The 20,766-nt window shown below is 35.8% G+C and overlaps 1 protein-coding gene across 8 annotated transcripts in view; it reads left to right on the forward strand.

Annotated features, from left to right (window-relative positions):
- The window catches only part of SLC4A10 (solute carrier family 4 member 10), a 387,026-nt gene that overhangs the window by 190,703 nt on the left and 175,557 nt on the right, over positions 1 to 20,766 (forward strand). For all 8 annotated transcript variants that reach the window (NM_001266840.1, XM_015110179.3, XM_077956433.1 and 5 more), the window contains 1 exon segment: positions 14,183 to 14,329. In NM_001266840.1, the coding sequence (NP_001253769.1) occupies positions 14,183 to 14,329 (147 nt within the window).

The following is a 20,766-nucleotide window of genomic DNA, read 5'->3' on the forward strand; positions in this document are numbered from 1 at the left end:
CTGGACACTTACACTCTTCCAAGACTAAACCAGGAAGAAGTTGAATCCCTGAATAGACCAATAGCAGGCTCTGAAATTGAGGCAATAATTAATAGCCTACCAACCAAAAAAAGTCCAGGACCAGATGGATTCACAGCTGAATTCTACCAGAGGTACAAGGAGGAGCTGGTACCATTCCTTCTGAAACTATTCCAATCAATAGAAAAAGAGGGAATCCTCCCTAACTCATTTTATGAGGCCAACATCATCCTGATACCAAAGCCTGGCAGAGACACAACAAAAAAAGAGAATTTTAGACCAATATCCCTGATGAACATCGATGCAAAAATCCTCAATAAAATACTGGCAAACCGGATTCAGCAACACATCAAAAAGCTTATCCACCATGATCAAGTGGGCTTCATCCCTGGGATGCAAGGCTGGTTCAACATTCGCAAATCAATAAACATAATCCAGCATATAAACAGAACCAAAGACAAGAACCACATGATTATCTCAATAGATGCAGAAAAGGCTTTTGACAAAATTCAACAGCCCTTCATGCTAAAAATGCTCAATAAATTCGGTATTGATGGAACGTACCTCAAAATAATAAGAGCTATTTATGACAAACCCACAGCCAATATCATACTGAATGGGCAAAAACTGGAAAAATTCCCTTTGAAAACTGGCACAAGACAGGGATGCCCTCTCTCACCACTCCTATTCAACATAGTGTTGGAAGTTCTGGCTAGGGCAATTAGGCAAGAGAAAGAAATCAAGGGTATTCAGTTAGGAAAAGAAGAAGTCAAACTGTCCCTCTTTGCAGATGACATGATTGTATATTTAGAAAACCCCGTTGTCTCAGCCCAAAATCTCCTTAAGCTGATAAGCAACTTCAGCAAAGTCTCAGGATACAAAATTAATGTGCAAAAATCACAAGCATTCTTATACACCAGTAACAGACAAACAGAGAGCCAAATCATGAATGAACTTCCATTCACAATTGCTTCAAAGAGAATAAAATACCTAGGAATCCAACTTACAAGGGATGTAAAGGACCTCTTCAAGGAGAACTACAAACCACTGCTCAGTGAAATAAAAGAGGACACAAACAAATGGAAGAACATACCATGCTCATGGATAGGAAGAATCAATATCGTGAAAATGGCCATACTGCCCAAGGTTATTTATAGATTCAATGCCATCCCTATCAAGCTACCAATGAGTTTCTTCACAGAATTGGAAAAAACTGCTTTAAAGTTCATATGGAACCAAAAAAGAGCCCGCATCTCCAAGACAATCCTAAGTCAAAAGAACAAAGCTGGAGGCATCACGCTACCTGACTTCAAACTATACTACAAGGCTACAGTAAGCAAAACAGCATGGTACTGGTACCAAAACAGAGATATAGACCAATGGAACAGAACAGAGTCCTCAGAAATAATACCACACATCTACAGCCATCTGATCTTTGACAAACCTGAGAGAAACAAGAAATGGGGAAAGGATTCCCTATTTAATAAATGGTGCTGGGAAAATTGGCTAGCCGTAAGTAGAAAGCTGAAACTGGATCCTTTCCTTACTCCTTATACGAAAATTAATTCAAGATGGATTAGAGACTTAAATGTTAGACCTAATACCATAAAAATCCTAGAGGAAAACCTAGGTAGTACCATTCAGGACATAGGCATGGGCAAAGACTTCATGTCTAAAACACCAAAAGCAACAGCAGCAAAAGCCAAAATTGACAAATGGGATCTCATTAAACTAAAGAGCTTCTGCACAGCAAAAGAAACTACCATCAGAGTGAACAGGCAACCTACAGAATGGGAGAAAATATTTGCAATCTACTCATCTGACAAAGGGCTAATATCCAGAACCTACAAAGAACTCAAACAAATTTACAAGAAAAAGACAAACAACCCCATCAAAAAGTGGGCAAAGGATATGAACAGACATTTCTCAAAAGAAGACATTCATACAGCCAACAGACACATTAAAAAAATGCTCATCATCACTGGCCATCCGAGAAATGCAAATCAAAACCACAATGAGATACCATCTCACACCAGTTAGAATGGCGATCATTAAAAAGTCAGGAAACAACAGGTGCTGGAGAGGATGTGGAGAAATAGGAACACTTTTACACTGTTGGTGGGATTGTAAACTAGTTCAACCATTATGGAAAACAGTATGGCGATTCCTCAAGGATCTAGAACTAGATGTACCATATGACCCAGCCATCCCATTACTGGGTATACACCCAAAGGATTATAAATTATGCTGCTATAAAGACACATGCACACGTATGTTTATTGCAGCACTATTCACAATAGCAAAGACTTGGAATCAACCCAAATGTCCATCAGTGACAGATTGGATTAAGAAAATGTGGCACATATACACCATGGAATACTATGCAGCCATCAAAAAGGATGAGTTTGCATCCTTTGTAGGGACATGGATGCAGCTGGAAACCATCATTCTTAGCAAACTATCACAAGAACAGAAAACCAAACACCGCATGTTCTCACTCATAGGTGGGAACTGAACAATGAGATCACTTGGACTCAGGAAGGGGAACATCACACACAGGGGCCTATCATGGGGAGGGGGGAGGGGGGAGGGATTGCATTGGGAGTTATACCTGATGTAAATGATGAGTTGATGGGTGCAGCACACCAACATGGCACAAGTATACATATGTAACAAACCTGCACGTTATGCACATGTACCCTACAACTTAAAGTATAATAATAATAAATAAATTTAAAAAAAAAGAAAAAGAAAATGTGGCACATATACACCCTGGAATACTATGCAGCCATAAAAAGGAACAAGATCATGTGTTTTGCAGGGACCTGGATGGAACTGGAAGCCATTACCCTCAGCAAACTAAAGCAGTAACAGAAAACCAGATACCACATATTCTCACTTATAAGTGGGAGTTGAATGAGAACACATGAACACATGAGAGGAAACAACATACACTGAAGCCTGTTAGAGGGTAGGAGGTGGGAGGAGGGAGCACTTCAGGAAGAACAGCTGATGGATGCTGGGCTTAATACCTAGGTGATGGGTTGATATGTGCAGCAAATCACCATGGCACACATTTATCTATGCAACAAACCTGCACATCATGCCCTTGTACGTCTGAACTTCAAAATAAAAGTTGCCTGTTTTTCTGTTGCATGATTCAATTTGTTTCCTGTAATGATAATTGCCATGATTGACTTAGAGGACGATATAGCATTAAAAATATTTTATGACATCACAGTGATTAATCCAAAACTATCAGCATCAATAAAGTTAATAATATTGTTCATGAAAACAAAGGTCATGTTTATGAAATTGAAACATTGTTTATATGTGAGTGGCCTATTTTTCTCATGCTACTGCACTGATTTTCTCTTAGGGTTTATAAATATGAATCCTAAATATTAAAGTAGTGCTATTTATTGCCAACTCTAGTGGTCTTCTGTCCTCAGCCTTTTTGATTTCACAAAATTCCTGTAAACTGTAGACTATTTTCCCCAACTTAAAAATAAAGAAATTGAGGTTCAAAAAAGTAACTTGCCAATAAATAGGTTCTAGAGATCTACTATACAGCATAGTGCCTATAGCTAACAATACTGTATTGTATACTTAAAGTATTCCAAGAGGGTGAATCTTATGTTATATTCTTACCACGCACATACAATTAATAATAATAATAGTAAACGCATTAGGAAGCTTTGGGATGTGATAGATATATTTCCACGTATAAGTGCTATAAGAGTTCACATGGGTATAACTCAAGTGCCCCAGATATGTCCTGTGGCCCTTCTGTATTGAATATACATAAGGTAGACACACTGAAGAAGATGGATATATGAAAAAGTCTAATATGCTAGCCTAATTAAGGTAAATTGGGTATAGAACATTGTCAACAAGAAAAGGAATATTAGGTTGTTTCGTCTCTATGTTCACACCGGGCATGAGGCAGCAACGTTCTAATAATCCTCCTGCTCTTCCCCCTTGCCTCCTCAATAGCCTTAATTGTAGCATTTGCCAATATCTGTGGTTAAATATTTTCTCTATGGCCAATTTTATACCACAGAGGTGTTTTCACTGAACATAAAGTTAGGAAGAGATGCACGTAACTGGCACAGGTGACCTGTGGTAAGCCAGCTCTAGCATACCACTGCTGCCAGGTTATCTATGGTAGAGTGTAAGCCATAGTTTTCATCAAAAGTGTCCTGTAAAAAAAAATTGAAAAATGAGAAATACAGTTTCAATTGTGTCAATATAAGTCAATTTTTATTGAAATGAACATTGAAGGAGGTACATTTTTTTTAACTTCCTGACTAAAACAGATGAAGTATGTTAATATACGTCCCTGGGCCCTCTGTGTTCTTGTGCCTCCCTTCACAAAGCATGCTGTTTTTCTGTACCTGCCAATACATATCTTGTCTTCCTTACCGACTTCTCTCCTCTGTTTTTGACTATTTCTGCTTACTCCAGCTTAAAATGCTGTGGAAAAGGCTTTAGATTTGGTGTCATTCATTTATTTATTCAAAAAACACTTAGTGAGCTGTTAATTTGCCAGGTACTGAGAATGTAAACATAGTTAGACAGACCATGCTACAGCCTATCATAGGCACTATACACTTGGTTGTATAATTTTACTAAATTGAAATTTCGAAAAGTTTTATAAGGAAGCAAAAGGTGTTAAGAATGTATACTGGCAGTTATAAGTGATAAATTTAGATTTGGTAGATCTGATTTTGAACTTTGATTCAGTCTCTGATTGTATGGCTTTGGGGGAATTGCTCTTTGTTTTTTAACTTGAGGGATGATTGACATGTAAAAATCTGTACATATTTAATGTATACAACTCAATGAGTTTGGAATATACACCCATGAGATCATTACTAGCCTCAAAGCCACAGATATATCTGTCACCTCCCAAAACTTCCTAATGCCTTTGTTTTATTATTATTGTTGTTGTTATTTGTGTGTGTGTGTGTGTGTGTGTGTGTGTGTGTGGTAAGAATACAACATAAGATTCACCCTCTTGGAAGATTTTAAGTATACAATACAATATTGTTAGCTATAGGCACTATGCTGTATAGTAGATCTCTAGAACCTATCTATCGGCAAGTTACTTTTTTGAACCTCAATTTCATTATTTGTAAGTTGGGGAAAATCATCCACAGTTTGCAGGGATTTTGTGAAGATTAAATGAGAAAATATAAATAAAACAGATACCATAGTAGATGGTACATTGTAGATTTTCTATAAAGGCTAGTTTCTTTTTTTAAACTCTAAACTCTTATAGCTATCTTAAGTGCCAAATGAATCGGCATTTATTTATATTCTGCCTCGGGTTTTGTTTGCCTTCTCTAGTATCCTCAGCTTGTACCTTTATGCAGGTTCTTACACATAGTTTGTTGTTCCTACCAACATTGATCACAATATAGTATCAATACTTTTTGATTCCTGATTCTTAATTTGCCTGCCCATTGAGATATTGGTCATAAGTCAACATCTTCCCATTATTTTCCATTTTGAATCACTTTCCTGGTACTTTCAGTTTTGTATTTTATATCCTGTCCATCTGTCTTTTATAATTTTTAATTTTTTCTTCCAAATAAATTTTAGCATTCAGCTATTGCTGTGTCACAATCCATTTCCAAACTCAGTGGCTTCAAACAGCAACAATTTTATTTAGGTCATAACTCTGTAGGTTGTGAATTTGAGCTGGACTCAGCTAGTTAGTTCTTCTAATGTGAGTCAGCTGGCGCCTGCTTCTACAGTCAGCTGATGATTTCACAACTGAGGCTGGCTGGTTTGTGAAGTCCTCAGCCGGATGACCGCCAGCTAGGGCTTCTCTCTCCATGGTCTCTGATCATCGAGCCGGCTAGGCTGAGCGTGTTTACATGGTGGTATAAGTTCCAGAAGCAACAGCGGGTAAGAAGCTATGCATGAGAACTCTTCAAACCTCTGTTTGTGTCACATTTGCTAATGCCCCATTGATCCAGATTCAAGGGTTGGAGGAATATATTCCAACTCTTGATGGAAGAAGCTGCTAAAATATTGTGGCCATTTAAAAATAATCTACCACATTATCTATGTATTTTTCATTTGTAAACATCTATACAGAAATGCCAAGTGTTTTTATCTTTGCTTTCAGATATTTTAATTGTTTCACAGTTGAATTTCATAAACTTTCCTCATGGAAATCTGTTTTTCTCCTCAGCAACTCCTCAGTTTTTCCAGGCAAGCCTTTCTGTTCTTAATTACTGTAATTTTCAGAATGAGCTACTTTCTACATGTGCACATGTCTTTTAAATTAATATAATACAAAACTAAATCTGGAAAATTTTAGTTTTACATTTTTTGTTCATTTCCTAACCTATTTCCCTGAAGCAAAGTGACAGGGCTGTTCAGAATTTATAATTTAATTAAGATGAGATTGGGGACGTAAGGAAGTACCACTTTCTCTTTTGCATTCATTTTTTAAGGATCTCAGGACATATGTTGATCTATTTTCTCTCTCTTCCTTGCAAATTAAAACAACAAAATGTTTTAAAATAAATGTTTTAAAATAATAGTGAAATTGCAAGCTTTGCTGATTATAAAAATGTATGCTCTATCTCATCTCGCCTTTTCTTCCCTGCTCTAATACGAATTTCACATTATCCCCTCAATTGCTCTTCTATTTTTGCTCACATTATCTCCTTTTTCTAAACTTTTCATTCCTCTGCTGATGTAAAACCTGTTTATTGTTTAAGAGCAACTCAAGTCCTACATCCTCCATGAAATTTTCACTGATTGCCCAGGTTATCCTTGATTTTACTCTATTGTGAACTCCCACAGCATTTAATGGCTAGTACCACACAGTAACATTTGCTTCATTACATGTTGGTATTGTTTAATGCTTTTAATGTGTATTTTTAATTTGTATTATTTGCTGCTGTTTTCATTGCTGGGCTTGATTCATTAGCCACTTTTTTTTTTTTTTTTTTTTTTTTTTTTACTGATTTGCACTCCTGGCTCTCTAAGTGTGTAAATTTCCAGGATTAAGCTGTTTTATAATATACCAAAATTGGGAGTTCTCATGTCATTTTTTTTAAGAAAACACATATTAGGTTTCATTCACTTATTCAAGATACATTAAATGCTTATTATGTGTCAAGATTAAAAATGAACACTATCTCAAGATACCAAGTTAATTTAGTTGCTATATTTTGCTCAAGACAGTGTTATAAACTTGTAAGAAACAGTATTTTTGAAAATGTACCACAGTACCTTCTAAACTAGTAAATCTCAGTTAGTGGCCCTTTTGATGAGCAACTTTAGGACTTTCAAGATTTCTAATTTCTATCTAGAATAGTCATAGACATGAAGCCTTTTGTTTTATAATGATTACAAATACCTTCCCAGGGTCAAGTGACTATGACCAGCACTAGTTTAACACTGTCTTTTCTTTTAGCAAAACAACGCAAAGAACAATGTTGCAGTAGCCTAATAATACCTCTTTGCTATAAATGCACACTCATTCCCATCCTCTCAGTCTCTTCCTTTCTCTGTTACTCTCCCTTAGTAGAAATTTTCCATTGGACTTCGAGTGCTTTGATGTATTATGATCAATGATGACTTGTGTTTTCTTTGTTAGAGTCTCCATGGAATTACAGATTATATGCTTATTCAGCTTAATGTACTTGACCTTTCCGTATGATTGACACATCTAAATTTCTGTAGCAACTCAATCATTATGCAACAGCTGTGTTATATTCATTTCATGTAAAAAACAAAAACAAAAGACATACCATTCTCTTCAAGAGTAGATACCTTGACCCCTTCCCTCCCAGCTAAATGAAGGATAATAGTTTATCAACAACATTATTAATCAGTTTCCAAATGTATCTCTTTCCTCACTGCATTTTGTAAACATTCAGTATACTGTGACCATAGTCACATCAAGAATCATTTCAATACTGGTCTTTATTATATAATTAAAATATTCAATAATTCTGAGTCTGTTGAACATAATAATATACACACAACTGAAGTGTCAAACATCTGGGATTTGTTAGCAACATTTGTGCTCAGAAAATAATATATACAAACCTTTGATTTTCTTAATGATGAAACTCTATTTTGTCTGAATTGACATATGTATCTTTAAGTTAAAGAGAGAAAAGACCTTGACATTTTTCTGTGACTTTTCCATATCAATAGCTGTGTTCTACCTGCATTTATTTTTCTCAGAATTCATTATGAATTCTGTATAGGCCTTTGGAAGGCCTATACAGGCTTTCTAACAGAGATTCTATAGGCAAAAGTTTTGGTTAACTGTTTTGGGTTAAGTGTTAGTTGAAGAAGGCATTCTAGATAAGGTTTTACAAGACAAAAGAAAAGAATCAACTTATTTTTAGTTCTGAGCCTGAATTATGGAAATGGTACTAACTGCAGATAAATTCTGAATAAATTCTAGCATTCTCTGCTTATCTAAAAAAATCTTATATTTTAATGATACTGTTCCATGCTCACTAATGTTTTCAAAACATATTCATATCTAAATGGTTTTGTATTTTTATTAAATTTTGGATTTTTAGCATTATATAAAGTTAATTTTGTTGACTATTTTATTAATTTAAGAAATGTCTTCCTTTAATTAAATTTTTGGGCTTTATTTATAAAATAAAAATTATTCTTTATATATTCTTGAAAAGTAAATCAGATTGGGATTAATAATTGTCAAGTCATTTTAGAACAATGATATCTATCATTAAATTTCTCGAATTTTTTGCCTTCTCAACTGATAGCTATCAGGGTAAAAAATTCAATTATGGATATTGGAAAAATTGATGGTAATATTAATCTGAAATGTTATTTCTGTACTATTCTTTATAGGACCTGAGGGGATTCTCTAGTTCTTTAGGCAAGTGTTATAATGTTAGGATTTTAAAAAGATGGTAATATAGAGAGAAACAGGAAGCAAATGAAATGGGACAGGAAAATATCATTCTGTCTTTTTTTTTTTTTTTGAGACGGAGTCTCGCTCTGTCGCCCAGGCTGGAGTGCAGTGGCCGGATCTCAGCTCACTGCAAGCTCCGCCTCTCGGGTTTACGCCATTCTCCTGCCTCAGCCTCCCAAGTAGCTGGGACTACAGGCGCCCGCCACCTCGCCCGGCTAGTTTTTTGTATTTTTTAGTAGAGACGGGGTTTCACCGTGTTAGCCAGGATGGTCTCGATCTCCTGACCTCATGATCCGCCCGTCTCGGCCTCCCAAAGTGCTGGGATTACAGGCTTGAGCCACCGCGCCAGGCCTCATTCTGTCTTCTTATTCCTTCCTCTAAGTCACTAGCATTGTGAAGGGAAAAGGGAACTAACATGTATTATTGTCTACCATGTAACAGGCATCGTCTTTCATATTTTATATTTATTATATTAGCTCATGTAATCTTTGTAGAAAATCTCCTAAATCTATTAGTAAGTCTTTAATATCTATGTTTATTTATTTTTTCCTGAAAGCAAATGAGATTTTTGGATCAAGACAGACAATTATTATTGCTTATAGCAATAACCACCTTGGAAAGAAGGCACACAGTTACGTACACAGGAGGGGAGCCCTGAAATTACGAATCTGGGAATTTACATAGGAATTACTATATAAACTCTTTATATAGGAATTGCTGTATAAACTCTTTATATAGTAAATGGTCTTCTCCTGTCTTCTTTTCTGGAAGAGAAAGAGAAACCTTATCTCCCTTATATAAAATAAGCAAATCTTCAGGGGAGAGAATGAGAAGGTCCCAGTTTAAACCCTTTGAAATGTAAACCAGTAGCTGTAGGATTTTGTTCTCCTTTGAAATGTGAACACAGAGCTGTAGAAAATAAATGTCTGCATATCTCTGAAGGTCTCTGTCTATTCAGTGCACATTTAATCCAGATTTCAGTCTGTCTTGCTTTATAAGTCCCTAACCATGCAGAAGCATGAAAACGTTTTCTCCATAGTTCCACAATCATGAATTTTAGCAGTTTTAGAGTACTGTTGCTATAAAATTGTGGCTATTAGCTTGTTTCCATTCCTTTCATAAAGTGTTTAGTAGCATAATGCATTATTAGGTCTACTATCTATCTATTATACTTGAAAATCATCCTCTCTATGTAAAAGAACTATTTATTCAATGGATATTTATTGAGCACCAAAAACTGTCAAGCATTGTTCTAGGTATTTGGGATATATCAGTGGACAAATCAAAGATACCTGCCTTGCTTATATGGAGGGGTTGTAATTATTGCCAATGAAAAGCCTAGGATGAAATATCATTGGAAGATTAAAGTTTAAGGAACTGAAAGGCCAGAATATCACAAGAATCATCTATATGTGTTTCAAAATCTTACAAATTAAGTCAGTACTAAAGAGAATGACAGTATACAAAGAACTCAAATGGTTGAGTGGGAATTACCTGGACCTTAGTGGATAACAGCAACCATGAGGCAAAGTATGTAGTGAGTAATGTCGACCATGAGATTTAAATCTGAAAGATGTCAGGAAGGATATGGGGAAATGGTCTGAAAATGTCAGAATGGAGCAAAGAAATGCCACTTTGCTTATTCCACTCACCCAGCCGGAGGTCACAGGGACAAGACTGACACCTTTCCATCTTGCATAAGAACTGTGGGAGAGAAGCAGCCATCACTGAGAGATTGTAGGGGAGGCATTTTCCTCCAGAGAAAGACAGGTTTATGTTTGAGCTAGGAAAGTAAAGGGAACACTTAGAAAATTGATTTTTGGCTCACTAGAAGGATTTCAGCAGTTGGGAGAGAACAAAGGTAATTTTCACCAGCTTGTAACTTTACATGTATTAAATGTGTTACAAAACTAATGAAATGTACTGTCTTTTCTCTTGATTTATCTGATAATATAGAAATGGTGTCACCTGTAATCATTGTTACCATATTTCCTGAGGCCATTTTCTTATTCTCATATAATTTTCTACTTGTTTCTTCTTTATTTGTATTTTTTTTCCTTTTTTAATTTTTCTCTTTTTATCATTTCTGTCTCTTCATATCCTACTTACCTCTTCATCTTTTTTGCCCAGCTCCTCTCTTAATATTTTTTGTTCTTTACTATTTCTCTTATCATTCTATTTCAAAATTACACTGTCTGCTGTTTTCTCCAACCCCTGGCACCTCACTTTAGCTGTAGTTGGGACTGTGCAATATGCCATCACACAGGTAGTACTAATTTTGACAGGTAGCATCTCTACTTCAAACAAAGAAAGCTTTAACCAAAAAGGAATTACAGGAGAGAAGACAGTATTCTCCCCAGCTGATGCTAACATTGCCACCTACACTTTCGATACTTTCTTCAACAGTTAAGAGGTGGCAACTTATTACTTCCCCAAATTCTCTGTGCTCTGTTGATATGTTTTAAACTCGAAAGGAAGAGAAAGTAGTTTTGTTCATTAGCTGTGGGACTTAAAATGTGACTTAACTTTTTTGAACCTTTTGTTTCGTGAATGATAAAAAAAAAACTTTCTGAATGATATAGCTACTAATATTTTCATTTTATAGATAAAGTACTTTTTTAAAAGGTTGCATAAATATAAGTGACACAGACTGGATATGAATGTAAGCATTTGACTCAATCTCAGAAATCATGCTTTTAATGAATATTGTTTCTCACATAATATAACTTAATATTGTGGTCAATAAAATAATAAATAGGACCAGACACATATATATACATTAATTCACTTCCCTTTATTTCCTTTTTCCAAAATTGAGCCTTATTGGTAAAGGGCTTTTTGTGCATTTTAATTGTCTATATTTACTCAAACCAATTATAATTTTTCACTTGCCTGCATGAATCCATAAAGGACAAAAACCTGAATATACAAACTATTTTTCAGCTTTCAGTTTGCCAGAGGATTGATCTATAATTATTTTTAGGATTATAAAAGATTTACATCCATTATTAAAATATATATAATATCGGATTTTTTTCCAGCAATAGAGGAGTAACTAATTCTATAGTTTCATGCCAATCTCACCTCCAATCCTTCTAGAATTTGGAGGTAATTTAACCCTGTGTATAAAAAATAAATATTTTCTTTTTTGTGTTTTATTGAAAAAATCATGTAATTTAAGTACAAATATATCCACTAAAGTAGGCAAATTTATTTTAATAGAATTCAGTTATCCCTTTCAAAGAAACACTATCAGCCTAAGTGTTATACATTGAATATTTTAGAAATCTTACAATTTCAATTACATGTCTTCTGAAACTTATTATTGTAAGGCTTTGTTTTAGGCCTTCCTTGCTGTATTAGTTGACTGGGGCTGCCAGAAAAAAATACCACAGGCTGGGCAGCTTAAACTACAGAAATAAATTTTCTCACAGTTCTGGAGGCTAGGATGCCTAAGATCAAGATGGCTAGCCAGGCAGGTCTCATTCTGAAGATTTCTCTCTTGGCTTATAGGTGGTTACCATCTCCTTGCATCATTGTGTTACCTCTTTGTGTGCTTGGAGAGAGAGCAAGAGAGGTAGCTCTTTGGTGTTTCTTCTTTTAAGAACACTAATTGGATGGATCCAGCCCCACTCGTATGGCCTCATTTAACCTTAATTAGCTCTATAAAGGCCCTATCTCTAAATACAGGCACATTTGGGGTTGGGACTTTAAAATATAAACGTCAGGGGGACATAAGCCTTCATCCACAGTATTGCCATTGTAATATTTTGTATACTTTGGCACTTAAGAAAGTAAGATTTTTTTTTTAACCTAGTAATTTAATGTTTTCTTTAGAGGTTTTTTCCCTAATACGACACTCTCCTATATATAATCTACTTGGTGATACAAATATCCCTTTGTTTGCTTGTACTTTCGTTTCCTCATAAAGTAAATTTTTCTGTAGCTACTAGTGCTATGAATAGCTATGAATGTTAGCTTTCTTGGATAGGCTTTACCTTTTAGATCAATTTTAAGTTTATAAAAAAATTGCACAGACCGTTCAGACAGTTCCCATATATTTCCTCTCCCTGCTGCACACAATTTCTCCTCTTATTAACATTTTACATTAGATCAGTACATTTGTTACAATTGATAAACCAACATTAATAGGTTATTATCAACCAAAGTCCATGGTTTACATTAGGGTTCATTCTGTGTTATACAGTTCTATTGGTTTAGACAAATGTTTAATGATATGTATCTACCATTACAGTATCAAGGATGGTTTAACTTCCCTAAAAATGCCCTGTGCTCCACTTGTTCATCCCTATACCTTCTCCCTGATGCCCTGACCACTGCTGATATTTTTACTGTCTCTATAGTTTTAGCTTTTCCAGAATGTCATATAGTTGTAATAATATAGTATGTAGCTTTTAAAACTTCTTTCACTTAGCAATATGCATTAATCATTCTTTCATGTCTTTTTTTGTGGTTGATAGCTCATTTCTTTTTCCAGTAGTCCCACTTTATCTGTAGGGGATACATTCTAAGACCCCCAAAAGATGCCCGAAACCTCAGATAGTACTGAACCCTATGTATACTGTTTTTTTCCTACACATACATACCTGTGATAAAATTTAATTCATAAATTAGGCACAGTAAGAGATTAACAATAGATAATAATAAAATTGAACAATTATAACAATATGCCAGAGTCACAAGTCTTGTGCCTTGGGACTTTTATTAAGTATAATAAGTGGCCAATATCAAGTGTAACATATAGAAATAGAAGAACAGAAAAACCTCTGTGGGATTTGGCATTAACATAGACCTTAGTGAAACCTGTTTTATTAGAGATAGTGATTTTTTAAAAACACTTAATTGTGAAGGGAAGGGAATTGATGAGATAACACAATTGTCTGAAGGTAGAGAGAAGATAAAACAATTTTTTTGTTTCTAATGAGAAGAGTATAATTAAGCATGGGGAATAGATACACAGAGATTATAAAGACAGTGATGATTACAAAATATTTAACCAAATAATTAGTGTTATACATGTTTGTGATAGAGCTATGGTACACTTATTTAAGTAAAATGCCAAAAGACAGCACCAAGCTCCAAGCTTTATGTATCACAAACATCAAAAATGACTTGCTGAATTAAATTAAATTGAGTCTCCATTAACATGTAAATCATCATACTGTGCCCTGGAATAATTTAGAGTTTAATTTTTGTGTTTACTTCCATATGAAGGTCATCGAACACTATTTATTGGAGTACATGTGCCCTTGGGAGGAAGAAAAAGCCATCGACGTCACAGACATCGTGGTCATAAACACAGAAAGAGAGACAGAGAGAGAGATTCAGGATTAGAGGATGGAAGGGAGTCACCTTCTTTTGGTAAGAATCCTTCTCCTTGTTTTTATTAAATTAATTATTGTAATATACTTGCTGGTACAATTATCATTAGAAGTAATACCTTATACTCATAAAATTGTTTATACTTTTTTAAAGTATGTTGGGCAGGTTGGAGAGAAGTGGGAGAGATAAAGCTTGGTCTTTGTTTTTCTCTTATATATTTGCTTTGAGAAGCTGAGTATTAATGAAGATTTATGATATAGGAAATACAACTGAGTAAAGCTCAAAAATTCTTGTTAATTTGTACAAGTAATCATCATTACTCAAAGTGGTTTGAAAATCCAGGGGAAAATGGCTTAATTTAGTTCCCATTTGCACTTTTACTGATGGTGCCCAACTTTCAGTCTTAGGATGTTATATTAGTTCATTTTCACGCTGCTGATAAAGACATACCCAGACTAGACAATTTACAAAAAAAAACAAAAGAGGTTTAATTGGACTTACAGTACTACGTGGCTAGGGAAACCTCACAATCATGGTGGAAGGCAAGGAGAAGCAAGTCACATCTTACGTGGATGGCAGCAGGCAAGGAGAGCTTGTGCAGGAAAACTCTACCTTATAATAACTATCAGATCTCATGAGACTTACTCACTATCACAAGAACAGCACAGGAAAGACCTGCCCTCATTATTCAGTTAACTCCCGCTGGGTCCCTCCCACAACATGTGGAAATTCAAGATGAGATTTGAGTGAGGACACAGCCAAACCATATCATTCTACCCTTGGCCCTTCTCAAATATCATGTCCTCACATTTCAAAACCAATCATGCCTTCCCAACAGTCCTCCAAAGTCTTAACTTGTTTCAGCATTAACTCATAAGTCCATAGTCCAAAGTATCATCTGAGATAAGGCAAGTCCCTTCCATCTGTGAGCCTGTAAAATCAAAAGCAAGCTAGTTACTTCCTAGATACAACTGAGGTAAAGGCATTGGATAAATACAAACATTCCAAATAGGAGATATTAGCAAAACAAAGGGGCTACAGGCCCCATGCAAGTCCAAAATCCAGCAAGGCAATCAAATCTTAAAGCTCCAGGATGATCTCCTTTGACTCCATGTCTCACATGCAGGTCACGATGATGAAAGAAGTGGGTCCTCATGGTCTTGGGCAGCTCCACCCTCGTGGCTTTGCAGGATATAGCCCCCCCTCCTGGCTGCTTTCATGGGCTGATGTTGAGTGTCTGTCACTTTTCCAGGCCCACTATTCAAGCTGTCAGTGGATCTTCCATTCTGGAGTCTGGAGGACAGTGGCCCTTTTCTCACAGCTCCACTAGGTGGTGTCCCAGTAGGGACTCTGTGTGGGGGCTGTAACACCACATTTCCCTTCTGCACTGTCCTAGAAGAGATTCTCCATGAGGGCCCTGCCCCTGAAGCAAATTTCTGCCTGGGCATCCAGGCATTTCCATGCATCCTCTGAAATCTAGGTGGAGGTTCCCAAACCCCAGTTCTTGACTTCTGTGCACCCACAGGCTCAACACCATATGGAAGCTGCCAAGGCTTGAGGCTTGCACCCTCTGAAGCCACAGCAGGAGCTCTACATTTGTCCCTTTCAGCCATGGCTGGAACAGCTGAAATGCAGGACACCAAGTCCCTAGGCTGCACACAGCATGGGTACCCTGTACCACTTATTCTTCCTGGGCCTCTGGGTCTGTGATGAGAGGGGCTGCCATAAAGACCTTTGACATGCCCTGGAGACATTTTCCTCCTTGTCTTGGGTATTAACATTTGAGTCCTCATTACTTATGCAAATTTCTGCATTTGGCTTGAATTTCTCCTCAGAAAATGGAATTTTCTTTTCTATTGCATTGTCAGGCTGCAAATTTTCTGAATTTTTAGCCTCTGCTTCCGTTATAAAACTGAATGCCTTTAACAGCACCCAAGTCACTTCTTGAATGCTTTGCTGCTTAGAAATTTCTTCTGCCAGATACCCTAAATCATCTCTCTCAAGTTCAAAGTTTCACAAATCTCTAGGGCAGGGGTAAAACACCACCAGTCTCTTTGCTAAAACATATAACAAGAGTCACCTTTGCTCCAGTTCCCAACAAGTTCCTCATCTTCATCTGAGACCACCTGAGACTGCCTCGACCTTATTGTTCATATCACTATCAAGCTTTTCATCAAAGCCAGTCAACAAGTCACTAAGAAGTTCCAAACTTTCCCACATTTTCCTGTCTTCTTCTGACCCCTCCAAACTGTTCCAACTTCTGCCTGTTATCCAGTTCCAAAGTCACTTCCACATTTTCATGTATCTTTTCAGCAGCACCCCACTCTACTGGTATCAATTTACTATATTAATATGTTTTCAGGCTGCTGATAAAAACATACCTGAGACTAGGCAATTTACAAAAGAAAGAGGTTAAATTGGACTTACAGTTCCACGTGGCTGGGGAAGCCTCACAATCATAGCAGAAAGCAAGAAGGAGCTCGTCACATCTTACGTGGATGGCAGCAGGTAAAGAGACCTTGTGCAGGAAGACTCCCCCTTATAATAACCATCAGATCTCATGAGACTTACTCACTATCATGAGAACAGCACAGGAAAGACCTGTCCCCATGATTCAATTACCTCCCACTAGGTCCCTCCCACAACACCTGGGAATTCAAGATGAGATTTGGGTGGGGACACAACCAAACCATATCAGATGTGAACCTTTTACTATTGTGAATGCTCTCTCTTTGGAAGTATATTCAGAATACCATAATAAGTGTTTTTGTAGTTGTTAAAAGGTTCTGAGTGCCATGAGAGCCCATGTACATGACATAACTGAGAACCTGGCTTTCAGTTCCTTGACCATCCCATCTCTTGTGACCTTCTCTGTCATTGCACTTAGTTCACCTTCTCATCCATATTCATTCCATCCCTGAAGTCATCAATTCATTTATCTTTCTTTCTGACCACAGCTTCACTCCTTTCTTGCTGTGCAGCTACTTAACCCCTCTACTTTTCTTCTATCCATAAGTTTGTCTTTATTTGTTTATCCTACTCTGATTGCATAGCATGCAGTTTTAGGAATACTTTAGCATTACTAGTATTCCATCAGTATTACTAGTAGTCTATTTAGTAATACTAGTATTTTAAATGTCTTAGGTTCTAAGTTTTAGTTTTATTCATGCCTTTACTGCCTCTTTTGTTTTCATTTTTAATAGGAAACAGCATTTTATTTAAAATATTTTTAATAGATTTCTTAAAGATGTAAATAATTGAATTAAACTTAGTTTATATTACTTGTATGAATTAATTTACATTTTGTTAACATTCATGAAAAATAGGTGGGAACTGAACAATGAGATCACTTGGACTCGGGAAGGGGAACATCACACACCGGGGCCTATCATGGAGAGGGGGGAGGGGGGAGGGATTGCATTGGGAGTTATACCTGATGTAAATGACGAGTTGATGGGTGCTGACGAGTTGATGGGTGCAGCACAGCAACATGGCACAAGTATACATATGTAACAAACCTGCACGTTATGCACATGTACCCTAGAACTTAAAGTATAATAATAATAATAAATTAATTAAAAAAAAAAGAAAAGGAAATATATTCAGATAAAAACTGGAAAAAAAAAGAAAAATACCTGGACTCACATGTTTATCAAAGCAATATTCACAACAGCAAAGATATGGAATCAACCTACCTGTTCATCAACAGAGAACTGAATAAAGAAAATACAGTGAACATACAAAAGGGAAAACTATTCAGCCATAAAAAATGAAATCATGCCTTTTGCAACAACATGGATGGCAAAAGGAAGCCATTATCTTAAATGAAACAAGTCAGACACAGAAAGACAAATATCACATGGTCTCACCTACAAGTGGGAGCTAAATCATGTCCACACATGGATACAGAAAGTGGAATAACAGACAGTGGAGACTCAGACGGGTGATGATAGGAGGGGTGAAGGATGAGAAATTATTCAATGGGTACAATGTACTTTATTTGGGTGATGGACATCCTAAAAGTTCTGACTTGACCATTAGGCCAACTATGCATGTAATGAAATTGCACTGTACCTCATAAATTTATATAAATAAAAAAACTAATCATTTGACCCCCCAAAAAAAAATTCATGAAAAATAATTTAGCTAGGTATGCAATTCCAAATTGACAGGTATTTTAACTCAGAACTTTGAACATAATATCTATTTATCAATTTCATGAAGCTGTTAAGAAAGGACGTAAAAATCTATTGTTGCACTATGGTTAATTTGGATTTTATATTTTTATGAGTTTAAATCATTTCCTTTATTTTGGTATTTAGCTTTACATTTATTATGATATTTTCAGGCACATATATATGCCTTTTATGCTTGTCTTGGTTGATATTTAATGAAAATGTGTATTAATAGTTCTTTAAAATGCTTAAACTTGTCCTATTTCTATTATTTTCTCTCCCATTTATTTAAATTTGTTTTTTCAAATATTCATTAGGCCTATTCCTTTCAATTTCATTTTCAATTTATTTTGATCCATCTTTTATATTTTTTCCTTGTCCTGACATTGAAGTGTTTATTTTAGCTAATTCATTTATTCATATTTTAGCTCACAGTTTTTGCCTTGCTCATATCCCTCTACTTTCTTTAAACATTTTGACTACATATGTCTTTCATTTCTTTTACTTTGGATTTAGGGGGTACGTGTGCAGGTTTGTTACCTAAGTATGTTGTGTGATGCTGAGGTTTGGGATATGGATGGTCCTATCATCCAGGTAGTGAGCACAGAGTATACTTTTACAACCCTTGTTCCCCACCCTCCTTCCCAGCTCTGGTGATTCTCAGTGCCTATTGTTCCCATCTTAATGTCCATGAGTACCCAATGTGTAGCTCCTACTTATGAGTGAGAACATGCAGTATTTGGTTTTCTGTTCCTGAGTTAATTTTTTTAGGATAATGGCCTCCAGCTGCATTCATGTTACTGCAAAAGGATATGATGTCAATCTTTTTATGGCCACATAGTATTCCATGATATATATGTATCACATTTTCTTCATCCACTTTACCATAATGGAATCTAATTGATTCCATGTCTTTGCTATGGTGAATAGCACTGCAGTGAACATACAAGTGCATGCATCTTTTCGGTGGAATTATTCATTTTTCTTTGAGTATATTCCCAGTAATGGGATTGCTGGGTTGAATGGTAGTTCTGTTTTAAATTCTTTGAGATATCTCCAAACTGCTTTCCACAGTGGCTGAACCAATTTTTATTCCCACTGACAGTGTGTAAGCATTCCGTTTTCTCTGCAGCCTTGTCAGCATCTGTTATTTTTTGACTTTTTAATATTCACCATTCTGACTGGTGTGACATGGTATCTCATTGTGGTTTTGACTTGCATTTCATTTTTTCACAGCTTGTATGTTTTCTTTTCTTTTCCTTCTTTTCTGTTCATGTCCTTTGCCCATTTTTAATAGAATTATTATTATTTTTTGCTTGTTGATTTGTTTAAATTTTGCTTGTGGATTCTGGGTATCAGACATTTTTTGAATGCATAGTTTGCAAATATTTTCTCCCATTCTGTAAGTTCTCTAAAATAGTTTAGACTATTGAGATTTGCTGTGCAGAGGCTCTTTAGTTTAATTAGGTCCCACTTGTCAATTTTTGTTTTTGTTGCAATTGCTTTTGGAGACTTAGCCGTAAATTCTTTGTCAAAGTTAATGTTGGGAAGGTTATTTCCTAAGCTTTCTTCTAGAATTACTATAACTTAAGGTCTTACATTTAACTCTTTAATCCAACTTGAGTTAATTTTTGTATATGGTGAAAAGTAGGGATCCAGTTTCGTTCTTTTGCGTATGGCTTGATAACTATCCCAGCACCATTTATTTAATAGGGAGTCCTTTCTCTATTAGTTATTTTTGCTGACTTTGTTGAAGATCAGATGGTTGTAGGTGTTTAACTTTCTTTCTGGGCTCTCTATTCTATTCCATTAGTGTATATGTCTGTTTTTGTACCAGTACAATGCTGCTTGGGTTAATGTAGCCGTAGAGTACAGTTTGAAGTCAGGTAATATGATGCCTCTGACTTTGTTCTTTTTGCTTAGAATTGCTTTGGCTATTTGGGTTCTTTTTCAATTCCATATTAATTTTAGAATAGTTTTTCTAATTCTGTGAAAAACAACATTGGTCTTTTGATAGAGATAGTATTGAATTCTGTAAATTGCTTTGGGCAGTATGGCCATTTTAATGATATTGATTCTTCCTATTCATGAGCGTGAAACATTTTTACATTTACTTGTGTTGTCTCTGATTTCTTTCAGCAGTGGTTTGTAGTTCTCCTTGTAGAGATCTTTCACTTCTTTGGTTAGATGTATTACATTTTTTTTTGTGCATTATAAATGGGATTGAGTTTTTAACTTGGCTCTCTGATACAATGTTATTGCTGTATAGAAATACTATTGACTTTTATAAGTTGATTTTGT

This window comes from Macaca mulatta, chromosome 12 (assembly GCF_049350105.2).
Source record: "Macaca mulatta isolate MMU2019108-1 chromosome 12, T2T-MMU8v2.0, whole genome shotgun sequence".
NCBI lineage: Eukaryota > Metazoa > Chordata > Mammalia > Primates > Cercopithecidae > Macaca > Macaca mulatta.